The sequence below is a fragment of the Cyrtonyx montezumae genome, unplaced genomic scaffold, assembly GCF_038088225.1.
Source record: "Cyrtonyx montezumae isolate F1298 unplaced genomic scaffold, pur_monq_1.0 scaffold_32, whole genome shotgun sequence".
In the NCBI taxonomy this organism is placed as follows: Eukaryota; Metazoa; Chordata; class Aves; order Galliformes; family Odontophoridae; genus Cyrtonyx; species Cyrtonyx montezumae.
In genome coordinates this window covers 2,840,241-2,867,828 of record NW_027072037.1, presented here as the reverse complement: position 1 = coordinate 2,867,828, position 27,588 = coordinate 2,840,241, and the positions used below count along the sequence as shown (strand labels likewise).

Genomic DNA, 27,588 nt, shown 5'->3' with positions numbered 1-27,588 from the left:
CCTGCACAAAATACTGCCAGTCTTTCAGCAGGGTCACTTCTTCTTTGCTGGAGCTTTGGCGTTCCCACCAGCTTTGCCATTAGCTTTGGAGCTTCCTCCTGGTTTTGCTACTTCACCTTCTTTTTCACCTTTCTTTCCACCTCCTTGTTTCTTGTCATTACTGCCTTTTTCTCCCTTTTCTCCTTTTTCTCCCTTTTCTCCTTTTTCTCCATCTTTTTTCTTGGCATCCTTCCCTTCTTTCTTGGATCCATCTTTCTGGTCCTTCTCACCATCCTTCTTCTTGGAGCCTTTGGATGCATCTTTCTTACCCTGAGCCTTGTCCACTTTTCCAGAGACAGTGGGAACTTCTTCCTTTTTTTCTTCTGTTACCTGTGCTGTACGTGAGGATGGAAAAAGAAAATAAAGAGGCAGTTAAATTGGAGTGACAACAGATGGGAAGAAGGTAAAACTTTTGCTCCCTGCAGTCAAACCCTGGACAAAAGTAGAACACTGTTGCTTTGTCCCTACAGTTGTTTTTCTCACTGGCTAGCAATTTTTCATGGCTTTGTTTTGAGAAGATAGACTAATAAAGTAAAGCAGAGCTGATAATTTCAAGAGCTGAGTTTTGGCTTTGTTGGAGGAAATAACTTCCATTCACCAGAACGGGTCCTTGCACTTTGAACAACAGTCCATGAGCATTTCCCAATAAAGGCATTCAGTGTGGAGTGGTCTCCTTCCAGGCAAAGGAACTGAAGCCTCTCTGATCTAATTCAATACAACCCCAGCCTGTTTTTCATTTCTTTTTGTTTCTTTGATTGGTTTGGATTTTGCTTTTATTATTATTATTATTTTGGTTTGGTTTGGTTTGCTTGTTTGGTTGTATTTTTGTTTTGCTCCCCTGCTTGGTTTTCTACGTTTTCATCCTATAGCTGAGAGTGGGCAGTGGACCCTCTGCTGGGGGTCTCTGCTCTCAGAGACAGACAAGCAGAGGATGTGTGGCTCAGCACAGGGCTACAAATTGGGATCTTCTTACACTCTGTCCAGATTTGGCACCATGGGACTGGTTTCCTGCCTGCACCATTGTAATTAATGCCAAAAACATACCATGGGCACATAACAATTAGCTCTCATACAGAGAGAGAGCTCTGTACATAGCTCTGTTTTGTCATGTTTTAACACATAATCCATAATAGTTGTAGGATTCTGATAGTATCTTTACTTATGGAATGTCTTTACTTAGGAATAACTTGGATTCAGTGACCACATAAGAAGACCCATATGTAACACTGGGTCTGCAGACAAATTACCCTAAGAAAGGATATGAATTTATTGATTTCTTTTTTTACTTCTAATATAATTGGTTACTTTTCCTAAAAGTATTTCTGAGCTTAGAACTTGATGCACTGAACTTTCAAGCTGCAATACGATGCTCAAATACAGATCAGTTCACATTTATTTCTCATGGAAAATTTTTCTTTTGCTCACGACCAGCAAGGTAGGAAGTTTTGGAAAAAAAAAACAAGTGAAAATGTGTTAAGTTTCCCGTGATCTCCTTTCCTGGAAAGCCCCATTGCAGGACTCAGATGTGTAAATAAACAACCATGCAACCATGTTAGCACAACTTAATTATTAAGCTCAGCCAAGATGTCAGAATGACCTGGCCATGACCTGAGTACATGGAGGATTACTGGTCACTGTTTAGCTTTCTTCAGCTGACACCTAAGATAAGATGCCAAGGAAAGATGACAGTGAACTGGCTCAGGAGGTAATTTGGTAAAGGGTGAACTTTTAGTGAGGTGTCTCAACCCCTACATGGAGCCAAGCAACCCCAGAACTTCCCTGCTATGGATATCTGTAGAGTCATTTCCAGGTGACAGCAGTGTAATATAAGGATGAATAGAACCTGCATTTATAATGTTCACCAAAAGTATTCTTTCTGCTTACACACTGATATAAAATATTATCCTTTGACCTTGGGAACTGGTACATACAGGTGGAAGTGGAACAATGCAGACTCTTTCTTAAAACCAATGGGGAAATCCAGATATCTCACATGAAAAAGGAGAGGAAAAAAAAACACCAAAAAACAAAGAAGGAAAACACAAAACTGAACAAACAAACAAAGCAGACAAAACCAACAGTATCTGTTTCCTGGAGAAACGTGTAAGGAAGCAGATAAACTCTCCCAGAAGTCAGCTGAGCAAGAATACTTGAAGATCTCCCAAGCCATGGATCCAGACAGCACATTTCAACTCACAGCAAGGGCCCACTTCTGCTTGTACCCCTCCCACAGACTGTGAGACAGGGCATAATAAATTGTTTCTAACATTTTATACACTGAAACCTAAAGTCTGTTTTCTTTTATGTCCATAAAAAAGGGCTTGACACGTACAGCACTCAGAAAAGTACATTGAGAGAAATTTGGCAGCTATAATAATCCATCACAGAGTCAAATGATGCCAAGAAATGAGAGTATTTAACCATTGTAATACATTTGTGATTAATAGCATTTGACAACTACAAAAAGCTTTACAGCATTTAATGGTCATTCAGTAATTAAAATCATTCAGGTTGTCTCTTTGGCCTCGACTGGGACTACTGGGAGTTGTCACAGTGAAAGTATATATACAGTCAATGAACACATACATTATATTTCATGACCACATAAATCAAGGTGGGCTGCCAAGTGCCAGTGGAGCAACACGGCAGTCTATAACACTCTGTACAGACAGGAACAAAAATAATAGCACGGAGATGAGGCCTGAACGTTTTCATACATTCCATTGTAATGCCTAAATCACAAAATGAAAACCTTCTGAGGTCACGATTCACACTGATCTCAAAAGGAGGACAGACTAGTGGGTTTGATCACCCCTGGCTTTTGCATCTACCATTTAAGCATTGATATCTTTGTCAGTCCATTTGGGTCTCCAAGACTGGAAACATCCAGGCATTTTTAAGGCACAATTTACCTCTTTCACTTTAGCATCTCCTCTACTGTGAAAGGGATCAAATCCTTTGTGTTTTTCACTGTGGATTATAGAATCATATAGTGGTTTGGGCTGGAAGAGAACTTATAGATCATCCAGTTCCAATCCCTGTTATGGGCTGGTTGCCACCCACCAGATCAGGCTGCTCATCCATCCTGGCTTTGAATGCCTCCAAAGAAGAGGCACCCACAGCTTCCCCAGGCAACCTGTTCCAGTGCTTCAACACTCCCTGAATGAACAACGTCTAGAATTGAAGCAGACTTCTCCACAGATGTGCATAAAACACTTGGGGATGGATGGATCCCTCCTCAGTCCCAACCCCTTCAGGGTGTATTTATATTTACCCACAAAAGACCAGGAGGTTCAGAGCACATGTATTCAGGAGCCATAATCAGACCTCATGAGCCTCTCAACAACGTGTTATCCACTTAATTCCTGCACCATGCAAGGACCATGGCTGTGGGATTCTCACAAGGTCAAAGTGTGGTCAACTGTTCATACATTTCATGGCATAAAGGCTGTATGGTGCAGGTAACTTCAAATAAATTGCTTTCTTACGGTGATTTATTCATGATGTGATATTTTACCATGCTCCAATTAAATTTTCACTACACACTGCTGTGTTGTGGGGGCTGCTTATTGGAGATCCAAAAGTATGTAGTGAAACTGTCATTCTGCTGCCCAAAAGCCCTCTCTGTCTCTTTGGGATACTTTAACACTGAATTTATAGGCTTTCTAGAATTAACAGCTAGGCAGAAAGAGGATGTTGCAGATGAATGAGTTTGGCTTTCTGCTAACTACGTGCGTTGAACTTCATATTCTCTGGAATCTTAGGACTCTTACAGAATTTGGCATTTTGGCCAGGAAGTCAAAGGATACAATATTAAGTACTTCAATGTGCGATTTCTTACAGATATATGTGTATATGTGTGTGTAAGTGTTAACTAGACCTTGGGGTGGCCTTTGATTTTGCCATGGGCAAGGGTTTATTCATGGCCAACTGTGTTCAGCTCCAGAGAGCAGTCTGTCCATCTTCAGTTTATGATGTTGGTGTAGTCAGGTGTCTGAATACTTTGGAAACACTGAGGTATGTGTAAGTGCTTACTATTAAGCACGTTTCTGCATTTTGCTGGTGTAGGACTAAAGTCACACAATTATGTTGTCTACCTCTTTCATCAGTTTCATGAATTGAAACATAACGTTGTCAGTTAAAGAAACCAGGTTTCTACAAAGCTTGCAGAGACACAGCAAAACAGAACAAAAAGAAATAAAATTGTCATTAGAAGTCACTGTGAAAACAGAGGTGAAATGCAGAAAGGGAGCTGAGAAGCAGAGAGTCCAAGGCATGATGGGTCTCATAGGAAGCCACGGAAAAGAGAAGCCATAGACAGACAGACAGACAGGAAGGCAGTCCCCTAATTTCCTTGTAGGGCCATTTCATCTTCTTCTTTCAGCACAGGCAGGGAGCTGAGAGGTCTGGACTGGACATGACCAGAGAGAGTTGGGAGAGTTTCAGTAGAGCCTAGGGTACAGAATCAGGAAAGGAGAGTGAGAGAAGCAGAGACCAATGACAGAAAAATTCTTGACCATCCAAATGGGGCAAATGGGTGGTGTGAAGTTTTAGAAACATTTCTTTTTTTTGTTCCTACTGACCTCCAACCCAGAAACTATCCCCTAAAAGGATTCAGATTCTTTGGAATTTTTAAATATGAAGTGCAAAGGAGTAACCCTAACTTACACTATTGGAGAAAATGTTCCCTTCATCTGAATGACTGTATCTGCTGCCACATGTGCTGCAGGTTTAGAATAATGCATGTGAACTGAAGGGACTCACCAACTAATGGCAATATCTTCACAGTTGTGCTCAAGCCGCCATATTGACTTATACATAGACCTAACCCTTCCCATTCATGCACGCAGAATACAACCCCAAAGAAGAGACAGGTCTTATGTGTAGTTGAGGGCATGCAAAGTACCTCCAGGGATCTCTGTCAGCTCATTGAGTGGTGGCACAGTCTCCAGTTTGTCTGCATATGTCTTGGCTGCTTGCCGTTGAGCATATCGTGCCTCAATCTCTTTCTTCGTTCGGGGAATCCGGCACTTGAAGATACAGCACAGGGTAATAACTAGGAAAGGAGAAAGAGAAGCAAGAGCATTCATCTTAAATGAGTATATCTCTGTTTAGCACTGGCTGGTTTCCTGAAGTGAGAACTTGGAGCCATTCACATCAGTGGAAGTATTCATCTGAGGAATCGAGTCACACAATTTGAAACAATCTGAAAATTAAGAATTCTTACTCTTTCAGCTGAGTTATGGTAAAGAACTGATTGTGTCCTCCAATGCTAATGTGGAACATTGCTTTCAGCCATACATGTCAGTCAGTGCAGTTTCTGAGCATAAGTCACTAGTTTTACTTTCATCCTGTAGATTTCACAGAATCATAGAACGGCTTGGTTCGGAAGGGGCCTTAAAGATTACCCAGTTCCAATCTCTTCTGTTTGCAGGTTTCCCCCACCAGCTCAGGCTGCCCAGGGTCCCATCCAGCCTGGATTTGGGCACTGCTGGGGATGGGGCAGCCACACTACTCTGGGCAGCAGTGCCAGTGCCTCACAACCCTCTGACTATGTATCAGTGTGCATCAGACTTCTTTTCAAACTGTGGAAGGATATAAGAACATCAGCAGCTAAAAATCCTTATCTCCTTGGAAAATAGCAGTAGCAATTAAGATGTACTGTCGCCCTTCAACTGTATATTAATGCTGGAAATTTCTGACATCACGTCTTAGCCATCTGTTATTGTAGCAGGTAGATCCCTGGGCTATGGATTTCCAGCTGGAGAAAGCTATGAAGATAGGAATGCTTAAAACCCTTCAAAATAGATTCAGAACAAGAGCTCGATCTATCCTTTACTGACTTTCATCCAAATCCATTCAGGGCAGGTCAAGAATTGCATCCAGATCTCCTAAATCATGTCATTATTTCATCATGCTCCCTTTCATCAGCTTGGCTTCTTCATATGACTTAAGGATGCAGCTGATTCTTTTACTTCTAGAAAGAGATATATCTCATTCATGCTCAAATCTATACACCACTTCAGAATTTCCACCTGCAGATCTATCCATGATTCAGGCAATTCATTATAATGGAATAGCTTTGTTGCCTAGACAAGGACTTCATGGGCTTGACCAAATAATTGATTCCATGTATAACCTCTGAAAACAACAAAGCAGAACTTCAGGAAAAGAGGCAAGGTGTCTTTGAAACTAGTAACCATGTGATTATTTGGACCACAGGTTTGGGCCATGTAAAGAAGCACGAGATCTCATGGGCAACATGAACTTTTGAGTTGCTCTTTCCTGGGCAACCTTATAAAAGGAAGGGCAATGTAAGTTGACCCATTCAAGCTATCTACATGCTTAAACCTATTAATATGCCTTGTAGAAACAAATTCTGCTGAGGAGCAGAAACTTGTGAGCAGAAAGATGTTGAATGGTCAGTTTTACACGCTCTGCTCTTACTTTAACAGCTCTCTCATGCTGTATCAGCTCTATCATCCATCTTTCTTCATATTTCATCAGTCTAGTCACCTGCTCTGGCTTCCTTTTTCAGTCATGGGCAAAGGATCAGACATCTGGGACTAATTCAAGGAAAAGACAAAAAGAATTGGTTCTGTTCTGTTCCAAATGTGAGCATTTCTCATTCAACCAGGAGTAAAATCCTTGTGAAGAGAGCCTGCACAACACCATCATGTAGACCATTTTTTGGTGTCAGTTTTTATCCTAAAAGTTTGCCCTATGCCAGTCCAGCCTCTCTAAGCAGGGAATCACATTAACCAGGAATAAAATCTGCATGATGTCTTCATATCATGGAAGAAAAAAGGGCAGTAATAAAACACCTTTCTTAATGTTTTAATTGCGACTGGTATAAAGCTGCCAACCAAAGTGCAGCAGCTCCCCTATCTCTTTTAGCTGCCAAAAATACCACTCCCTTTAAGCAGTTTGCTCTGCAGGCTCTGTACTGGAGTCACATTCAGGGCCATCTAATGTCACAACAGGCTGAGACATCCGATGCTCTAAAACAACATGACATTGTAATAACTTGTAACTGGGGAAGCAATCAAGATGCTTTTATCCCTGGTCTTCCATGAGGGTCAGCAACAAGCTCAGAGCAACAAACCTTTGACTTGTCTCATGAAAAGAGAGCAAGATACCCATACAGTGTTATTGGCAGTACAATGTTGGCAGCTTGCAGGTGGGTGACGTGAGCACATCAGGAAGGCATGTGCATGGGTCTGCACTGCTTCTCAGGGCTGTCTCCTGGTACACCTGGCCAGAGTGCCAAGCCACGCTGCAAACAATGTGTGGCACAGCCCTACTTGTGCTGGCAGACAAAAAAAACCACCCAGCAGTTGGGTATGGCCAGGCACAAGCATGCATTTGAACAGCGACAGAAAACAGGGAAGCAATTTAATGAGAGGAGTGGGGTCTGTGCTTTTTCTCTACTGGCTATTAAATCAGGATCCATTGTTTTCCTAAAGGCATTCTGAATGTCAGTTGAGCTGGGAAATCCTCTCCTGACACTCAAGAAAATTAATACCACATTTCCTGGGGACTGATAAAAGTTGAGATTGTCAGCTTTCAAGCAAAGCACAGAGAGATGGGTCAAAGCCCTTGGAAGTCAAGAAGTCTGCTGCTATCCCAGCAGTTAACACAGCCCTGAGGGAAGAAATAGGGGTTGTTGTATCTTTCACAGATCCACTTATTCTCAATTACAAAAGACAAAAGAATTTGTTGCTACATGACATAATTGGTTTGCTCTCCGTTTAACTTTCTAATGAAGTGCTGTACTGAGGTATTAGGGACTTATTTTATCTTGGGGTATGAAAAGATCCATAACCAGCCACTGGAGGAAGGGGGTTATGGGAAAATAAGAGTGCTATTTCTTATCTCTATCTCCCTTGCAAGCTCAGTGTGAGGCTCAAGGACATGCAGAGGAATAAGCGTTGAACTGAATGTCATTATCTTTTACAATAGGAAAGTGGATAAGATTTTGGTACAGAGCTTTAGGACATTGAGACTGATGCCAGGAACACTGGCATGTTGACTGACTGAACACAAGCCTACAGTGTGTCCAGGTGGCCAAGAAGGTCAATGGCATCCTGGCTTGTATTAGCAATAGTGCAGCCAGGAGGAGCAGGAGGTGATCTTCCTCTGTACTCAGCACTGGTGAGGCTGCACCTCAAGTGCTGTGTTTAGTGTTGAGCCCCTTACTACAAGAAGACACTGAAGCCCCGGGGCATGTCCAGAGAAGGACAATGAAGCTGTGAGGGGTCTAGAGCACAAGTCTGATGGGGAACAGCTGAGGGAGCTGGGGTTGAGAAGTCTGGAGAAGAGGAGGCTCAGGGGAGACCTCATCACTCTCTACAACTCTCTCAAAGGAGGTTGTGGTGAGATGGGGTCGGCCTCTTCTCCCAGATAACAGCGATAATCCAAGAGGCAGTGGGCTCAGGGGTGGGGTTCAGATTGAATATTAGGAAAAATTTCTTCTCCAAAAGAGTGGTGATGCACTGGCACACGATGCCCAGATGTGTGGTAGAGTCACCATCCCTGGAGGTGTGGCACTAAGAGTCATGGTCAGTGAGCATGGTGGGAATGGGTTGGGGTTGGACTTGGTGATCTTAGAGGTCTTTTCCAACCTGAATGATTCTATGATTCTACGAACTATCATTTCATTGCTAGTGGGAAATGACTGCCTGTTGGATTTCTTTGCTTTTCCATCCAGGTTGGACATGAGGCTGTGGAATTCATCTGCCTGGTTGGCACGTCCCAAAAGTAAAGGTAGAGACTGGGGTCTGACCATGGACCTCAGAGAGTTGTGATCCCCTGAAGCAAAAGCCAGAGGCCAGACAACTGTCACCAGAGATTTACACTGAGGCGTACATATGATCACTTCAGAAGAGGTGAATCTCCTTCTTTGGAATGAAAGAGTGAAATTCTCATTCCCTATCAGATGTTTGGAGACACCAGACTTTCACGTGAGGATTGTTTATAATAAGGACTGTTGTTTAAAAATATCCATTCCTGTAAGATAACATCAAGAATTAGATTGCACTCTCTTCCATGAGAACATCAAAGTAATCCTCTTACAAAAACTCAGTACATACAGTGGCATCAACTGAGCCCATTAACTGATGGGCCCATGCTGTCAGGGCAGATGAATTACCGTAAAAAACACCACATAAAATCTGCACTAGGGTAAGGTATGCAGTGAAAGTAGCTTAAAGATTTTGTTTGAAATAAGAATAGGCAAAGAAATCTTAACTGTAGCTCTGTTGAATGGTGATAACTTGACCACAAATAGTAATTACTTGATCGCTTTTGATTCTGAGTCCATCAGATGAGGCAACTGGAGGACCCATTCAGCTTGGATGTGATTGAGAATATGTTGTTATGCTTTTCTTCTGACAAGCACAATACTGACTTGAAGCCATGAATGTTTGTTATTCCCAGGTGTATGCTTTAATCAAGCTGCTATCGAATAATACGAAGCTTCATTCTTTCATGCTGGAGCTCTCCTTTTCCTTTCCAGGATTTCAGTTTTCATTTCAACATTACAAGTAGGCAGAGAAGCCTTCTGAAATGCACACTAAGTTAATTAACTGTCTTAATGTCTGTCTGGTGCTTCAATGAGCTCAAAGTAATCTGCCTGAGATGTTACAGCACCAGGGAAGGTCGGAAAGGATATTCAGTATAAAGCCTGAAGCAGTGACATCATTCATGGTTTCTCTGTTGTCGAACTACACGAGGCAAAAGAAGAGACAACCTGTGCTACAAAACATACTGGGGTCATTTTCAGTTCTCTCAGTTTTTCTCTATTAACAATACACAGTCTTGTAATAATAACCATCCTCCATGCAGCTCAAATTTAAAACACGAGCTTTCTATTTTCTAGTGACATGTTCTGGGTTGCTTTCTCATCTCCTAAAAAATATTTTCCTATCTTTTGCTTTTTTTTTTTTTCCCCTCTCCTTTTCAGTTGCCTGACATTTCATTGGTCGAGTTCAGCCTCTTGTTTTTGAAGCAACAGTGTTGTTTTGAATTAGGAAGTCTCTTCTGATCCTGCACAACGTGTTTTCACCATGATGATTCAAGCTGACAATGCATCAAATCATTTTACATTGCTTTTGTCAGCCTGGTCATGCAAAATGTAACTTTCCAAGAAGGAAACAAGTATTCTGTGGTCCTTTATGAAACAGATATTTTCAAATCAACTTTTTTGTGACCTGTGATGGCAAAAGAAAAGTTGTCAGTGATATATTTTCTTTCTCCTGCAAATACTATAAAAATTGATTGAGGAAATCATAGATTATCCAGAGCTGGAGGGGAACCATAAAGATCACTGAGTGCATCTCCTAATAATGAGGAACTCTGAGACTTGACCCTTTCTTTTATTTCCACTAAACTTCACAGGGGTCAATGTCTTCCTAATGTGTTCATCTAATAGCATTCAGGTTGGAGGAGCTGAGAAGTGGCTTCAAAGAACTGAAATCACCTGAGAACATCATCTGAAACACAGAGCAAATGTAAATACCTGATTTGCACCATAAACAAGTAGGTGCCCTTGGCTAATAATGACTGCGGGTCACTCCGATATGCTTGAAGTAAAATTTTGTTTATTAATTGAAGTGAGGTAAGAGTATAAGCAAAGGACTGAAGGGAGCTTTTCTGGCTCAAACCAAATACTCTCATGGCCAAGTTTCTTTATTCATGTCCTCTTTCCTTTCTTAATGGCATTTAGCACATCAACAGTAACACTTCTAATTTAGCTGAGAAGTAAACTTAAAAAGAAAAAAAAATAATAAAAATAAAACCAGCTCAATTCTCTTAGGAGTTAGGAGTTAATATAAATTAAATATCTTCTCCAGAGACACTTTGGTTTGGACTCTTAGCAGAGCTATGACTGAGACCGGAACAATCTCATAAATTGGATGAAAATTGGCTGCAATACACAGTAGGTTTGTTCCCTTTGAAGCTGAAAAGATATAGTCTGCCACTGAGGCATATAATTAACGTTTAGCAAAGTAGCCTGTGCTACTTTTGAGTTAATGAGGCAGCCATGCCATTGTTAATAATGCAAACAATTAATGCAGATGTATTCAATGGCAAGCTAACTGCGTCACTCTTATTTAAACACTATCTGCTTGAGATGACTTTAAGGGAAGAAGGGATGGTTCAAGTCCAGCTTGGAGATGGGATGATAGTTGTTCTTTCTAGATCCTTTTGAACCCTAGGGGAGTTTTTTCAAGGAAACCCTAGTGCTCCAATTAACTTATGAATTTCTTAGTAAGCAAAGTTAGGAGTCAGCGAACAGGAGCTCTAGACTTCAGGCTCAATAGCTGTATCAACTTAACTGCAAGAAATCATGTCCAGCTCTGCAAAACACCCCGAGAAGATGCTGACAGAGTTACTGTGAGGGGCTGGGGCTGCTCCAATAATTGCTCAGCCATCAGGCTTAACTGCACCCCTGCACGGGATATTTTCCCGGTGTCTGGAAATGAAGGCCTGTTTGCACCATTACATCACATCATCTGACCTCTTTGTATGTTGCAAGTTATTATGTTTAATTACTGCCTGAGTGCAATAACGTGTGCTGGACTGAATCCCACTGTCCTCTGGGGAGAGCAGTAAAAGTTGGAGAGTGTGGCAATGCTTAGTCACCTCCCTTGCTACATTTATTTCACAAATTCTCCTTTAAATTGACCTCGGTTTAATTTCCAGACTCTGTTCTTGCTTTATCCAGTAGACTAAAATAATTTGTTAATGCCTTTATTCCTTCTGCAGTCCTTCAGTATTTGTTAGTGGCCTCTTGATCTTCTTCCTGACAAGCCAGACTCAGCGCTCGGAGAAGCTCTTATTAGAATATTCTTCTCCAGGTGAGGGGCTTGACTTATTTTTCTTGCAACTCCTTGCTTGTTTCAGCATTATAGAGGTGCATGGACCTTTCCAGGACAGCAGTCAGAGGTGCAAACACCTTCCTACCTCTTGCTGACTCCTGCTAACGCATTCAGGTAACTCTTTACTGCAATATCACCCTGAACTTAAACTTTTTGCATTGCTCTGGTAATAATTTTACTAATTATCATCCAGTCGACACTGGATGCCTATTTATTCCGTTGATAAGATGTGTATATATATTCCTTGCTGTTCATGCAGTCCTGTCTGAATTAATTCTCCTTCCATAGGTCCTTCCACCTTATTTATTTATTTATTTTTGAGATCTATTGGCAAGGATGACAGCTTTAACAGCAGTTGTTTTGCATTTATTTTGAGATAATGAGTGAAATCTATGGGTTGGGGTTAGACATTTCACCAGAGTGAGTGTTTCCTTGCAAAAATTTTGGTCTGTTAAAGGAACATGGGGGACACACAAGCTACTCGTCATCAGGAGCTCCATGGAGCATCCCAGTAGATCCAAGCAGGGTACCAGGGCAGATGAGGATGAAGGCCATCTCATTTCTGTGTAGATATCTTAAACACTTGTTCTCTCATCTTGTTGCTCTGGATGCCGATTCTGAAAATGTCTCTTCATTGGTGAGATGAATTCTAGCAGTTAAATTCTCATTAGATGTTTGGTTGGCAAACTGAGCTGTTAATTAACAAAAGCCCTAATTAAATAAAGCTGCTGATTGCTTATACATCTTTTTTGGGGTCCTTCACACAACATTTTCTAAGGGTAAACTTGGTCTTTCTCTAACAGCCCCATCTTAAAGAGCTGGAGCAGTGTTGGGATTTACCACTGCAGGAATGAGACTGAACCCACACCACTGTCATCATACAAGGAGGAGCACACATTGCAGCTGTGTGAGGCTAAGATCAAAACATAGCCAATACGTTGGGCTTGTCTTTTCCACCAAACTAAAGGTAGCAACAAAACCCAGAGTTCCAATACTCACACCTAATCTTGAGACTTGGGCAGATAAAAAAGGGAGACTGGGATTTAATCTCTGCTTGCAGACTGGTCTGCCACAAGGCCTCTTAGAATTATTAAGGTTGGAAAAGGTCATTAAGATCACCAAATCTAACCCACGCCCACTAACTGCATCCTTCAGTGCCACATCTCCATGGTTCTTGAACACCTTCAGGGACAGTAACTTCACCTCTGCCCTGGGCAGCCTGTGCCACTGCATTGCCACTCTGGGAGTAGAAATTTTTCCTAATATCCACCCTAATGTAGTCCTACAGACACACACACACAGATTAATTGCAAGAAACATAGAGCTGTTATGTCCATTCAGTTATACCAACTGAGGACCAGGGATGTAGTCTGTTATTTGCCTCACTCCAGGAATCTGCAAAGTCTTTATTGATCTTGAGGCTGATGCTTGTGTGATTTTGCATGAAATACTGGCTTACGCCCCTACACTGTGTACAGAAAACTCCCTGTGTGTGTGCTGGGGGGGGTACAGGCATGGATTTGCACATGAAGAGCAAGTGGGAGTTAGAATTGTGATGATCTATTGAAATAACAACAGTAATAATGCATCAGGATTTGAAGAGCTGATCAAGTGGCAAATGGAAGAAGCAAACTGACCTTTGACTTCAGCTCCATAAAGCATATACAGCTGATGTCTGGCCAGTGCAGATCTCACCTTGTGCAGCAGTGCAGCCACTTCCAGTCCCAGTCTGTGACTATTAGTGCACAAGTACATAACAACGTGCACAACAATGGAAGATTAAATTGACATCATTGCATAAAACAAGAACAGTATAGGTTATTTGTTATCAATTATCATCAAGGAGGCAGAATATCTACTTGTTAGTCATTGGGGTATAAAAGAAGTGGTCTTTCCTATTTAAAAGACTGAATTCCTCTTAAGCACTCCCTTTTCATGTTTGGCTTGAGCTACACATGCTATAGCATCATTAAGTTTGGGACTTGGGATACTTTGTAGTGACACATGCAATACAGCTCTAAAACACAAGGAAATGTTTAACACACAAGTTTTCCATGTGACTGCTTGGGATGAGGCTAGTAAAGATGTCAAATGTTGTCCAATGTAAGAGCCTTTCCTTGCCCCAAGTAGTTTTCTGTGGTAGGGGACTGTCCCATTGCATCCACCTCTTCCACAGAACCTCAACTAGTGTTTCTCATACCCTGTGCTGCTAGAGATGCAGCATTTGTAGATAAATGGCTAAAAAAGCACCATCTGAAGCATCCCTGAGCCATACTAAGTTGTCTGTGCCTTGCTGGAAATTCTGCACGTTAATGGAAACATCTGGACAGTTCTATTCAAAAAGTAATAGATAAGTAACTGTGTAAATCTTTTGTCTGGCATTTGTACATCAATATCCAGAGCAAGCTGGTAAATAAAGCCTCTAGTGCTTCAAATTAAACTGTGCTCCGTTAATTGCATTCAAGATGTTGAACAGCTTTGTTGATGCTTGTTAAATAATACTTCATTACTGGAATGCATCTGTTCCATGTGAGCCTGCCTTGAGCTCTCACACTGTTTTATGCTCCTCTTGAACCATTGGCATGTTCAGTGTTGACAAATGTGCAGTGCCAGCTTAGCTCAGAGCAGCTCCTTGGCATGATAAATAAGTGCAATCCAAAGCCAACTTGGTCTTGAGCTGAGCACAAGGCACAAACCTAGAATGCTGCAGCTGAATACAAGGCTCAAGACCATGATTCCATGAATCTGGAACGTGGCAGTGGGGTGGATTGACAGCCCTACTGCCATTTGGGAATCTCCTGACATAAGTCCCTCATACCATCCCAATTTCTCCTTTACTTTTGTCATTCAGCAGAGCAAAGATTCAAAAAAGACTGATAAAAGAGCCTCTCCCTGCCTGTGGTTCCTCAAATACCACGGTACAGATGAAGATGGACTCTATAAGAGCAGACCTCTGATGGACTGGTCCCAACACACCTGAGACTGTGCATAAACACAGCGATGAGCTGATGTGGGGCCTTAGCACCAAAGTAGCATCCCTTGAGGGAAATGAACAGCTCACAGGCTTGAGTAGATGTTTATGGTGGCTACTGTGCCCTATAGAAGGAAAAGGTGAGCTAATGGAGAACACACTGGGCAGGCTGATGGCTCTCCTAGGGATAGATAAGGTCCACCTACTTCATCACAGCATCACATTTTGCTGTTGGTGCTTAGCCATTGATCTTCATGGATGAAAGAGCCTATGCATGAGATTCTGACACAATCCCATTTATCAGAGAGATAGCGTTGGGCCTCAGTTCCCTATTTACATTCTTTCACAAAGGAAAGAAAAAGGAAAAGCCAGACACAGCAGCTAGATGAAAATGCTCCTGAGTAAATCAAGTCCTCCTGGCAGCAAATCCCATCTCAGTTGCGCACTGTCATCTTATCAAAGTCTGTCTGAGAATCAGACCAGGTGCTATTGCTGTCTCTGCTAGGTGCCCCAGCTTGACAGTGGTCTCCATTCTTATCAACCAGGTCACCAGGCAGCCCCGATAAGGATTTCAGGACACACCCTCAAGAGACTTCTGAACATAATAGTCTTTCTCTTCCTGATTAAAACAACCAAAGAAGAAGGTTTTCTTCAACCAAAGACATAAATTTTGAGGACTGAGGACAGCAGTGTGTTGACTGCTTTGAATAGTAACATTTATAGTTATTTTCTCCCTCTCCTTCCAGATCTTTCTGTAATGTCTGCTTACTTTAAAATTGACCTTGCTTGTGCCTTCACCTGTAGCAGCAAAAAAGCATAGCATTCCTGATATTTTAGTAAATAAATAAGAATAATGTGATGATTGAACAATGTATCCCTCATTTCAGTGGGCATGATGGTGATGGGTTGATGGTTGAACTTGATCTTAGTGATGGCTCCCAACCTTAATCATGCTATGATTTTATCCCTTATAGTTATAACTCCACCATTACCTGGATGTCATTCTCCCTCTGCCATGAGTTCACACTTTCTGCCACGGGATGCTGTACTCTCAAACTTTTTGTTTGCATTTTGTTGACTCATGATTGTTTGCATTTTGTTGAGTCATGATTTTCATGACTCGTATCCTATCACAGGACAGAAGAAAAGGAAAAAGTTGGAGAGAGATTGGGCTGACAGGAGGAGCTGGAAAATGGTTTCTTACAACATCTGAGCAAGCTGGCTATCCGGAGAGGCAGAAAACCCTCCTGCAATCAGGTATGCAAATATTATTGGTCTTCTGGTCTGAAGAGCTCGGAGGCATCTATCTGATTCACAACACTCTCAAAGATCGTATTATGACTTAGAGGATCTCACTGACTTGTTGCTCTCTTCGGTGGCTCATGTTAAAAACAGAAGAAAGTGCCTTTTCGTTTCATTAAAGCAGTAAACGGTTTCGGGTTTGACCATTTTTCTGTCTTTTCTTATGTGATGGTGCCACCTTGTGGAAGTTGCTAAGAGCAAGAGGTGGAAGCAGCAGAAAAATAGCGCTATGTCCAAGCCCAGTTGCTCAACAGGTGTGAATTTGTGGGGTGGGAAAGAGTGGGGTACCACACCTGGTAGGCTTCAGGACTGGGGCTGTGAAGAAGGTCTGCTCCGGTCATAAGGATGTAAGTAATCTTAGCACTATATTTGTCAGGGATTGTATATTTCTAGAGCAATTGTGTTATCTTTCCATTTTAACCGAAAGGAATCCAGTCTGAGTGCTCCATGACCACTCAGAATGGGGTTGGTATGGATATTCACTTCAAACACATCTCAGATGACAAAGTAGGCACACCCTTAAGGCCCTAAAGCATTGATAATGAGGTGAGATTGTAAGCCAATGGGATCGTGCCCAGGCTCTGAAAAGCCCTGGGATGGACGCTGTATTGTTCTTAATGCTATGAGATCATTGTGCTCTCTTGCTCTGCCTTAGAAGGTGCTTCTGGGACGAGGAAAAGCTCCTCTTCAGCATTCCTCTCGTCGGAAAAGAGGCTTATTTTCTAGATTTCTGGAGTGATACTTAAGCTCACTCAAACAAAAACCTGTGCCTGCTCTTGAGAGCTAGAACTTTCCTGGTAAAGCTGGGGAACCACCACTGCTTTGGGGATCGTGAAGCAAAGGAGGAGGGAGATGTTGCTGGAGCAAGACACAAGAAATGGGTGAGAACTGACTGAGGGATTCAGTTAATCTAATGTGGTTCAATTTGAACTGCCCCCTTTTGATTTGGATGAGAGACATTCGTAGTTGTTTTCTTCACCTAATGGTTTCTTCCCTCGTAAGGCTGGCAGAATGTATAGCTTAAGCTGATATATTTATATTCAATACACTTTACTCACTGGGGGAAGTGGGTTCTTCAAACTTGTTGAGCTAGTACCATAAACTGTCTCCTTTCCAAGTTGTCGTGTACTTAATCTTTTCATTGATCTGAGGCTCAGCGAGCCTAAAACATGCAATTTCCTTAAAAAATACTTTCCCATGCATAACGTGTATCCATAGCAGGCTGACATAATGGATGTTTGTTTCTTCCTATAGAGGTTTTTGAGTAACGAGTGAGAACTTGTTTGTTTTTTACTCTAAGTGGTGCACCACTTGACTTGGTGATGTTTCTAGTTACCCTGAGTAACCTGGGATATATAAACCAATTTTCTAACAAACAACAAAGTAATCTCACCTAAGAGTGAAAGCCTTCTTACAATAGGATGTGTATCAACCAAAGAAAACAACCTGAAATAAACCCTTCCACAAGTATACTTGCATTCTTAGTTTCCTACCTAATTTGGATGTGTTTTTCACCCTGGTGCATGGAGTCACCGGGATTAAATAGTTGGCTATGTTTACTTTCCTCTCTAGAGATTCTTGAGCTTGTTTACCAAGGGTGTTGTGGCATGTGATGAATTAGGATAAGCATCATTGATTGAAAACAGGTAAGCTGTAGGAGTACTTACCCTGTAGACTTTGGGTGAGGGGTGTGGTGCTTGCACTTGATAGAGCAATATGGGGAAACAAAAGAGAGGAAAATGCTTCTAGCTGCTTTGAAATTGTGTCTCCGGTTTAAGCCCTGTGGGAACATAATAGGAATGCTACTGGGAAAGGTCTGCTACGGACTACCTACAGCAGCCAAAGAGGAGGCTTTGACAGTGTAAGACTTAGGTGTGCCTAAAATCATGTGGCCTTGGAGGTGATGTCCTCTCTGTCGTGGGTAAGGACTTGAGTCAGTCTCTGAGTTGATGGGATTGACTTTCAAGGGATGAGGGACAGGCTGTGGAGGCCTACTCACCCACACCTAAAGCAGATTCAAAGGAATTATAGATGAGGCAGTGTAACTTCATTTCACAGAATGATTGAGGTTGGAAGGGATCTCTGGAGGACATCTAGTCCAAACTCGTGCTCAAACAGGGCTACTCAGAGTAGGTTGCCCAGAACCATGTCCTTTCCTGGTAGGATGCTAAAAAAAAAATTACTTAAACGCTTCACAAATGCCTAGAGAGTAAGAAGGAAATGAGAAACAGAAATGGGTCTATCAGGTGTGTCTTACATTCAGTTGACCTACATTTGTGTGGTGTTGTTAGCTCAAGGAGAGAGCAGAAGATCCTTCCTTTGAACTTCCATGGTTATAGCCTTATCCAAAGTGATATTCTCATAAGCAAGCTTATGATGATAGTTTGCAGTGCACTATGAAGCTAGCTTAAATAACATTCCCTGGAGGTGAGCTGTGTGAGAATGAAACTAGATGAAGTGGGGAATCAGTTGTAGCTAAACATATCTTCAAAGTGTGCTAGAAGAGAGCTTGATCCCATTGCTATCACTGGATGTGAGCCAGTGGCATCCTGATGAATGGATCCCCAAAGGACTTTTTTGGGTCTCAAAAGCCTTGCTAAAATCAAGAGAGGAGTCTTGGCACCCAGAATAACAGCCAGGTGCCCTAGTAACGGATTTATCTGTGCCCGCAGACCTCCTGTGTGGAGGCAGGAATTGGACTTAAAGATCCTTATGGGTCTCTTCCAACTTGGGATATTCTATGATTGTGTGTATGTCCTGTATGGGTTGTGTGACAGGGCAGGACTTTGGCCAAATAATGTGACAGGGCAAAACTACAGCTGTAAGATGCATTTGAGCCTGACTGTGGTACTGCAGCTGACACACTCCTACCTATGGAATAATCCTATAGTCTCTATTCTGCTCTAGGACACCACCAGCTAGGATCAGTGCATTACAGGATGGAGCCATTGTGGCCCAACTGTGGTTCCCTCAAAGACTTCCATCTGCCCCTCTTTTCTACTTCAGTGGCTTCACTGGGTGTTTTCTTTAAGGTATCAAAGAGCCTCAGCCTGAGGCTTCTGTGGCCATTGGGTCTGTAGTCCTTCTTGGGTTGAGTCAGGCCCAGATCCTACTGAAGGTAGAGCTGTGGTTGGTGCAAGGCAGAGAATTGCAACTTACTGACTGCCAGGACAAAGATGGCAAAGATACCAATCACCTGCCAGAGGCGCAGCCCCCAGATCACCACCGTCTCCGAGGTGACAGGGTCCGGTTTCTTTTTGGGGGGTTCTGTGGTGGCCTGGGAATGAGAGATGGAGAAGAAAAAAAAATGTGGTTTAGGATTTGCAAGAATCACTGTAGAACAGATTGGGAAAGAGGGCAGGAACACTGGAATGAGCCCTGGTCTTCTGGCTCAACAACAATTCAGAGGTTTTCAGGGAGTGGGAACTTTGCTGGAGATGTATCTCAAGCATTTGCTGTTTTGAAGTATGTTTGAGGTGCTGCCAATTTTCACAATTAAGGAATAATGGCAACAAGAATTTCTTTGTCAAATTTCACCTTTTTCTAAAGAGTTCATCTTCTGGGTTTAGGAGGATTTTTCTTTTTAAGGCTTAATTGCCAAGAATGACATGACTTTTCTCTGCAGGTTGCACTGCAGTGCCATCTGCTTTGCTGGGGCTAGATCATAGAATCCTTAAAGTTGGATGGGACCTCTGAAGGCCATCTAGTCCTCTGCAATAAACAGGGACCCACTGCTAGATCAGGTTGCCCTGGGCCTTGTCCAACCATACTTTGATAGTCTGCAGTGTTGTGGCATCAACCAGATTACTGGGCAACCTGTGCCAGTGTCTCACTACCCTCAGTGCAGAAGATTTTTTCCTTATATCTAACTGAAGATGATCTAGATGAACAAGCAAATAGCAAAAGAACTAAATGTTGAGGCTTAAAAGGAGCTGGCTGTTCCCTTGAGTTGGGGAGTGCAATACAAACACCAAAGCAGGCTTCCCATCAGCAAGACCCCATCCCACCACTTCTGAATAAAGGCTGTGGGACAGGTCTGGGGTGGCAGAGGTCTAAGGCAACTAGATGAGCCTGTGCAGATGGTTCAAATCAGTGTCCAGGCACAGGCGAGGGACAAGAAATGGAGCTGAGGGTTAAAGCAGCTCCCATGGAATGTAGCTCAGCACTTGTGCTCTTTCTCACTTGGCCCCAGCAACCAGACCTCTAGGTGTGGGATCCTCTCTGAGCTTGCAGAGTATCTTGCTCCTGAGTCCTGGAGAAACACTGCAGAACTGCTGCCAGATCAAACAGGACAGATGTCATAGCACTCTGTGCTAACCTTTGAGTTTAGTTGCTTATTTTAATTTTCTTCCCATCGTGCTATACTATAAGAGCTGCACTTCTGCAGGCAGAAGTGGAATCTGATTGTCTCAGGCTGGAGTTCTGGCATTGGAAGCTATAGGGTCTGTACTCTTTTATGCACATTCCCTTCTTGACCCCACACTTTTCCTCCTCTCATGAAGCTACCCCATGGACTGCAGGAACAGATCTGCACTGGCCCCACTATAGCTGCTATGGAGTAGATTATTTGTCCAAGGAGCAGCAGGGCTGCAAGAAAGGACCTGAATTTGTTGTATCTCCCATTTTCCAACCGTGGAGTTTCTCCAAGCTTATACTTCAGTGTGATTCTATGTCTGAGCTTTGAATATCTGTACTATGAAGTCTTTGGAGAAGGCTCTGGGAAGACCTCATTGAAGCCTTTTAGTATTTGAAGGGAGCGTATAGACAGGAAGGGGAATGACTGGGGTTGATAGTGATGGGACAAGGGGGAATGGTTTTAAATTAAGACAGGAGAATCTGAGGTTAGATAATAGGAGGAATTTTTTCACTCTGAAGGTTGTGATGCACTGGAACATGTTGCCCAGAGAGGATGTGGATGCCTCATCCCTGGAGACATTCAAGGCAAGGCTGGATTAAAAAGGACTTTAAAGAACAGAACAGCTAGTTTCAATGCCACTGCTGCTGAATGTTCCTACTGAGTGGGGGAGGACTCAGGAACTTGGATGACATGCAATTTCTTATTTTTTAATAGCTCCTTAGCTTAAAAAATGTGAGGTGGGGGAAGATCTGGCCTCTGAAACACAGGTGCCTAGTTTAATCTGAGGTGCTACAACCCTTCAGTTGCCCATCCAGCAGGGGGCAGGTATCACACTGTTCCTCCATCATAAGTGTACTCCTATTGGATATCTCGCGTGGCAATAAACTTCATAGGAATGTCATAGCAGTGGTCTCAGCCTCTGAAGAATCATAGAATTGTCAAAAGTTGGAGAAGACCTCTAATATCATCTAGTCCAGCCCATCGCCACTGTGCTATGGTTTAGTAAAACTGTGTCTGTCCTTGGATATGAGACAAAGTCAGCAAATCTTGTATCTAATAGGCCTCATGTTGTCTACCTCATGTTGTGAATTTGCCCAGTGCCACAGTTTCTCCACTGATAACAGAGGATTTTGCCTCAGTGTTTTGAAGGGAAACAAACTGGGGGGTTTGATACAGGAATAGGTACTTAGGCTCTTCTGTAAATTATGGAAGGACACTTTAGGGGTCTAGGACCCCTACTATGGGGTCCTAATTCTGTTAAAATGGTGAAAGAGAGGTTGTTGGGCACAGGCAGCACCAAAGAGTTTAGATTCAAGAAAAGAGCAGGGACATACATGTTTGTGTGTGTATATATGTTCACCAGTAGACAGCAAGGAGCTGTTTGCATTGAAGGAGTTAGCTAAGATCTATTTGCTGAGAGCCCTCGTGTCACATGAATGCATCAAATGTGTAGACATTGAAATGAATTGTGCTGTGAGTGTATAAGGAAGATTATCATGAATGCCTAGTTAGATGCAAAATGGACACAAACCTGATAGCTTCCATAGAAACTAGGTGCTGACAGATGGTATAGCAAGGGCTCACTCTAGATTCAGTTCTTAGCTTTCTGTGCCTCAGTTCCCCATCTCTGGATTAGGGGTAAAGGCATTTCTCAGGTGTGTTAAGAGGATAAATGTTACTCCTCGGGTTGTCTACACTAATCCCTTTGGTCCCTTTGGGTCATGCATCCCAACAAGCAATGTTTATTCTCTTAACTGGTGTCCTAGAAGATTAGAGGTTAACAAGCACTCACTGCCACTGAACTTCATGTTATGATATGCTGAGGTACAGCACAACAGAGTTAAAACTTGCTAGTGAGGTTTCAGAGGGGTTGTTGGCAAAACATGTTCATTGGCTTATTACAAAATCATTTGAGTTGGAAAGGACTGTTAAGGTCATGTAGACAAATGCCTCTGAAATGAACAGGGAATACAGGCTTATATCTGAATGGTAAAAATATAGAATGTCCCAAACTGGAAAGGACCATCATCAAATCCAACTCTTACAAATGTAGAGCTTGATCTGAACTGGCAATAGTCTTTTGGTAGAGTCTAAAAGCACTTCATTTCTAAAAATAAAAAAAAATCTCAAAAAGATGCATGTCTGTCTCCCTCCTCTTTCCTTTTCAGCCCATGAAAGCTCTGTTAAAGCACAGTTGTAATGGATACTAGAGTGCTGGTGCTGCTCTCCAATTACTTGCCTATTTATGCAATACAAATCATAATTAAGACTATTCCTAATGAGGGATGCTTCCCGTTGAGTCTGGAGTGCTTTGGCTCCCAGGGGATCCTATTCAGAGCCCATTTTTTGTGGTAGAACTGCTGCATGAACATGTTTCTTCCAAGATGCCTTAGTTACTCAGCACCATATGGCCTCGCTCTAGTGCTGGGGTTGGACAAGGAGCATTTAGTGCTCAAAACCCAGAATTGCTGCAGCTGAATGAAAGGAGAAAGAAAATCTGACAAGAGTGGTGTGGTTCTGTAGGGATATCTGGAAAAAAATGTAGGAGGAATCTGTGACACTCACTGCTGAAAGACCTCAATTTTCAAATACCAGGAGTTCTTTATAGTTTTTGCAAACCCTTTAAGATATCCTTTAGGGGTAGCCTTTACCTGAATCAAAGATGTTTGTTTTATGTGAAGTATTCAGTGTGATTTTGTCCTCTTGGGAATCATAGTTCTCCAAAGGATGGATATTTCCTTCCAGACTTGTTTCTGATGGAAAGCTGAGAAAGGGAGCCAGATGTAGAGAGGAAAGCTGTTGGGCAAAGGAAACTGTGGGCTTAAGTTGTCCCAAGGGAAGTTCAAGTTTGATATTAGGAAAAAATGTATTCTCAGGAAGAGTGGTAATGCACTGGCACAGGCTGCCCAGGGAGTTGGTGGGGTTACCATCTCTGGAGGTGTTCTACAACCATAGAGATGGGGCACCTGGGGACATCCCCCTTTAACTGCTGCACTGTATATGCAGAAAACATCAGAGGTGGAACATAGAGTAGGTGATATTTTGATGATTAAAGGCTCTGCAGTCTGAATAATGCAGGAAGAATAGGCTGTTAGATGAGTGGTGTACGACTTTTTGGGGTGGGATAGAGGTATAAGTACACAGAAAGATGCATGTTCTTACCAGAAGTAGCAGGAAGGTCAGTGGTTGAAGCATTTGTCACCAATTTATGGCCAATTGTCAAGGTAGTTGTGGACAAGAAGTGTATCTTTAAATGAGATTGAACTTGCATTGCAGGGAAGAAACGAGATCAACTTGGCTTTCTCTACTTTCTTTGGTTTCACAAAAGCTCTTGATGTAAACCAGTGTATGAAGTAGCAGAATGTCTAGACTATTTTAGACAGAAGTTCAAGGGGAAAGAGCATAAAGCGCAACTACTGCTGAGTCCTGATCATTCATGCAGAAGTTTAATCACATTAAGTCTTTATTGTGTTCTTAGAATATGCACTGAGAACACTAGGGCAGAAATATTCAGTGAAATTACTGTAGCATAGTGATCAAGCTACCACAGCTTAATAAATTATTGCTCATTTGTGGCAACAACCTGTGTGCGTGCAATGGGACTTGGTGACAGAGGGGCTGAGTCTGCATTGCTACCTCTTGACAGAAGAAGCTTTCAGAATTCATGAGTGGATGGAAAGATGCAGTGCTGGCCCACACTTAAACCTCTTAGCTTTTGGTGATGGCAAATACAGTGTGCAGGAGGAAAAAAAAACCAACATCTTAATGAAAGTCATTCTTATTAGCTGTAGGAAAGTTGAGCTGTTGACTTGTGCTTAGCAATAAGTGTCAAGATTTGGAGTTACTGGTATGTGCTTGGCAATAAGTGCCAAGATAAAAGATTGCTTGGTTCAGAGGCAAAAGGAAAAGATGTAAGGAGTTGAAACAAAGCAGAGATGAAATTATGGAGCAAGGCAACTCTTACAAAGCTCCAGAAGGGAAACCAACCAACCTAAACCTCATAGAAATTATACTTAGAGCTCTATCGAGATTGAACTTGTGCCCTTGGTCACAAGTGGTCCAGAGGTAGAGGAGGTACAGGTGGATGAAGAGATTATAGTTGGGATGATGAATAACAGCACTGCTTCATCTGTGCAAGACAGCTGCTATACATTACAGGCTCCAGAGAGCACAGATAAAAAAAACAAACAAACAGGCAGTGTACAGCACTAAAATAAATACAATTAGACTGCTATGCTGAGAAAAGTGAAATCAACTCCTTCCCAGCACCAGTTATGACTGTTAAGCCCAAAGACAAACTGCTGGTTTGGGGCTTCCTAGCAGGACAGTAGGACACTCTTTATAAAGACTCTGACTGCATTGACTACATCTCCTATGGAAACTGAGGCACTCAAGTCACTTGTTGATCACAGAATCATAGAACAGCTTGGGTTGGAAATGACCTTAAAGGTCATCCAGTTCCAACCTCCTGCTATGGGCAGATTGCTACTACCAGGTCATGCTGCTCAGGGCCCCATACAACCTCACCTTGAGTACCTCCAGGGATGGGGCATCCACAACTTCTCTGATCAGCAATGCCAGTTCCTCAGCACCTTCTGAGTAAAGTATAACTTTACTTCATAACTTCTAATCCAAATTTCCCCTCTTTTAATGTAAAGCCATTCACCCTTGTCCCACCACTATATCTGCACACATAAGAAGTTGCCTATAGTCAGTAGCTCAGATTTGAGTGTCGAATCCCAGGATGACCAACTTGGAGCAGGTAAATGCCACCTTTGACTTCCAGTTTTTTTGCTTCAGAAGTCCCCAACCTCTGAAAGCACAAGATGTGACTGTGGTTATCCATCCCAAACCCTGCTGGATACTATGGCCTTGACTTTTGAGGAGGACAGGGAAAGTTTTCTTTGTGTCTCAGAAGTGATAACCTCTGTACTGTGTGCAGGCATTGCTTTTGCAGCTCCTCCAAGTGCCCTGTAAAGGCTGGGAGGAGGCAGAAACCAATCCACGAGAAACAGGGGCTGAGCTGACATTGGGCTCTTGGGGCTGTAAAACATCTACAAAACCCCTAGAGCACTAAATCACTTCCAGGCATGTTGCATTTTTAGGTCAGAACAGTTTGACACTGGTTCTTCTTACAAGAAGTTTCCAGTTTCCTTTGTTTGATTCATTTCAAGCAGAGGAACTGTCAGTAGTGACTGGGGCTGGGACGGGGTGAGGAGGCAGCAAAGGTGTAAGTCCCTGTGGAAAGGAGATAGCAAGTAGAGCTCCTGTCTCCAGCAGCTTAATGTTTGTGAATAGAGGGTTGGGGGAAAAAATATTGACTGTGATGATTCGACCGTGATAGCTGACAAATTTGGTATTTGCCATTAGATTACAGAGTAGATTTGCTGTTGCCTTCAGCATCCCTCATTCCCTCCTGGAACCTTATTTTTTTTCATACCTGGACCAATTCACAGTCCTGTGAACACCAATTTAAGATTGAAACCCGATGCTTCTTTTCATCCGAGAATGGCAGCAGTCCCAGAACAATCTCTTTAGCCTCCCTGTAGGATTTAGGATCACTGTTTGCAGAGACCATGCTCTGATTCATAGGTGCATTACCTCTTCAAGTAACTAGACTGGTATGAGAGCACGTCTGCTTTTTCCTGAAGTTCACATGTTTTGGGATCTGGGCCTCTCTCTCAGAGGGATATGACAAAGAATTTTCAGGAAAAAAAAACATTGTAATGGTTTGTAACCTCTATAATATTTTTATTTCATCTGACCTGGAGTACTTATATCTTTCTTAAAAATTCTTTTCTTAAAGCTAACACTTCACTGTTAGATCATCATCTGTGCTGCCTGTGTTTATTTTCTTGTATTATTATTTTTCTATTTGTTCTTCTATTGTCAGCTATTGAATTCAATCTGTGGTCACATGGGAAATCAACCTCAGGAGTCCACTCTGTAATTTTACCTATCTTTGTTTCAACTATAATCACACCTCTGAGCTTTTTTAGGCATTGCATACAGTCCCATCCATCACATTCACTTGTAGGCTACTAATGAGGGATACTGGCCCTCGAGTCCAACAATACGTGGCTATGTATAATATAAACTGAAGGCATTAAAAAATAGTGGGGGAAAAAAAAAACCAAAACACTTTCATCTTTGCCCTACTATTGAATCTATGCTACAGATTTTTTACATGGAGTCCAGGCTAGGATGTAGGGAGACTGGAAACATCATTATTATTTTTGCCATATTAATAAAGAGAATGGGCAACAATTTTGCTCTCTACAACTCCCTGAAAGGAGGTGGTACTGAAGTGGGGGCTGGGCTTTGCTCCCAGGTATTAGTGATAGGATGAGAGGTGATGGCTGGGGCAGGGTCAGGTTGGATATTGGGAAAAATTTCTTCTCAGAAAGAGTGATAATGTACTGGTACAGGGCTGCCCAGGGAGATGGTGGAGTCACCTGGGGGTGTTCAAGAAATGTGGAGATGTGGCACTGAGGGATGTGGTCAGTGGGCACAGTGGGGGTGAGCTGAGGTTGGACTTGGTGATCATAGAATGGCTCGGGTAGGAGGAGACCTTAAAGATCACCTAGTTCCAACCCCACTGCTGTAGGCAGGGTTGACATGAACTCTTAGTCATCTTTTCCAACCTTTACGGTGATATGGTTCTGTGAGTCCATGGTTATAGTTTGATGAAGCTTCTGGTGACTTTTTTACATGACTTCCTAGGGACAGGGTTTTACCTTTTGTCTAGGAAGCTCCAAACTAACCTAGAGACTTAACTAGCACGTGGTAACTTCTGAGCTTGTGAATGCATTTTACATGTGGGGTGTGAGAGTCGCCTAGATAAAGGTACATGGGTGTTTGTCTTCACCAATCTGTACAGTTACAGCTGAAGTTGGACAAGATGTTCTTGGGGAAGAGCTCCCAACTCTGAAGCATAGGTCTCAGCAAGGCATGTTACTGGGATGCTTCTAGGGCACTAAATGGGCAGGCCCTGAGAAGCCCACAGAGCTAATTCTAGATGTACCTGGTCCAGGGGC

The 27,588-nt window shown here is 42.5% G+C and overlaps 2 protein-coding genes across 2 annotated transcripts in view; one reads left to right on the top strand and one right to left on the bottom strand.

The window, feature by feature from the left end:
• TMIE (transmembrane inner ear) lies at positions 1 to 26,129 on the bottom strand. Its single transcript, XM_065744827.1, has 5 exons — positions 25,992 to 26,129; positions 19,354 to 19,471; positions 4,946 to 5,095; positions 3,681 to 3,700; positions 1 to 351 (listed from the first exon to the last, which is right to left on the bottom strand). The coding sequence occupies exons 1-5, from the start codon at positions 26,127 to 26,129 to the stop codon at positions 34 to 36; spliced, it is 744 nt and encodes a 247-aa protein (XP_065600899.1). The 3' UTR covers positions 1 to 33.
• The window catches only part of ALS2CL (ALS2 C-terminal like), a 62,117-nt gene continuing 51,559 nt past the window's right edge, over positions 17,031 to 27,588 (top strand). The window contains exon 1 of the mRNA XM_065744855.1: positions 17,031 to 17,075. The gene's annotated coding sequence lies outside the window, so the exon portion shown is untranslated. The remainder of the gene's footprint in view (positions 17,076 to 27,588) is intronic.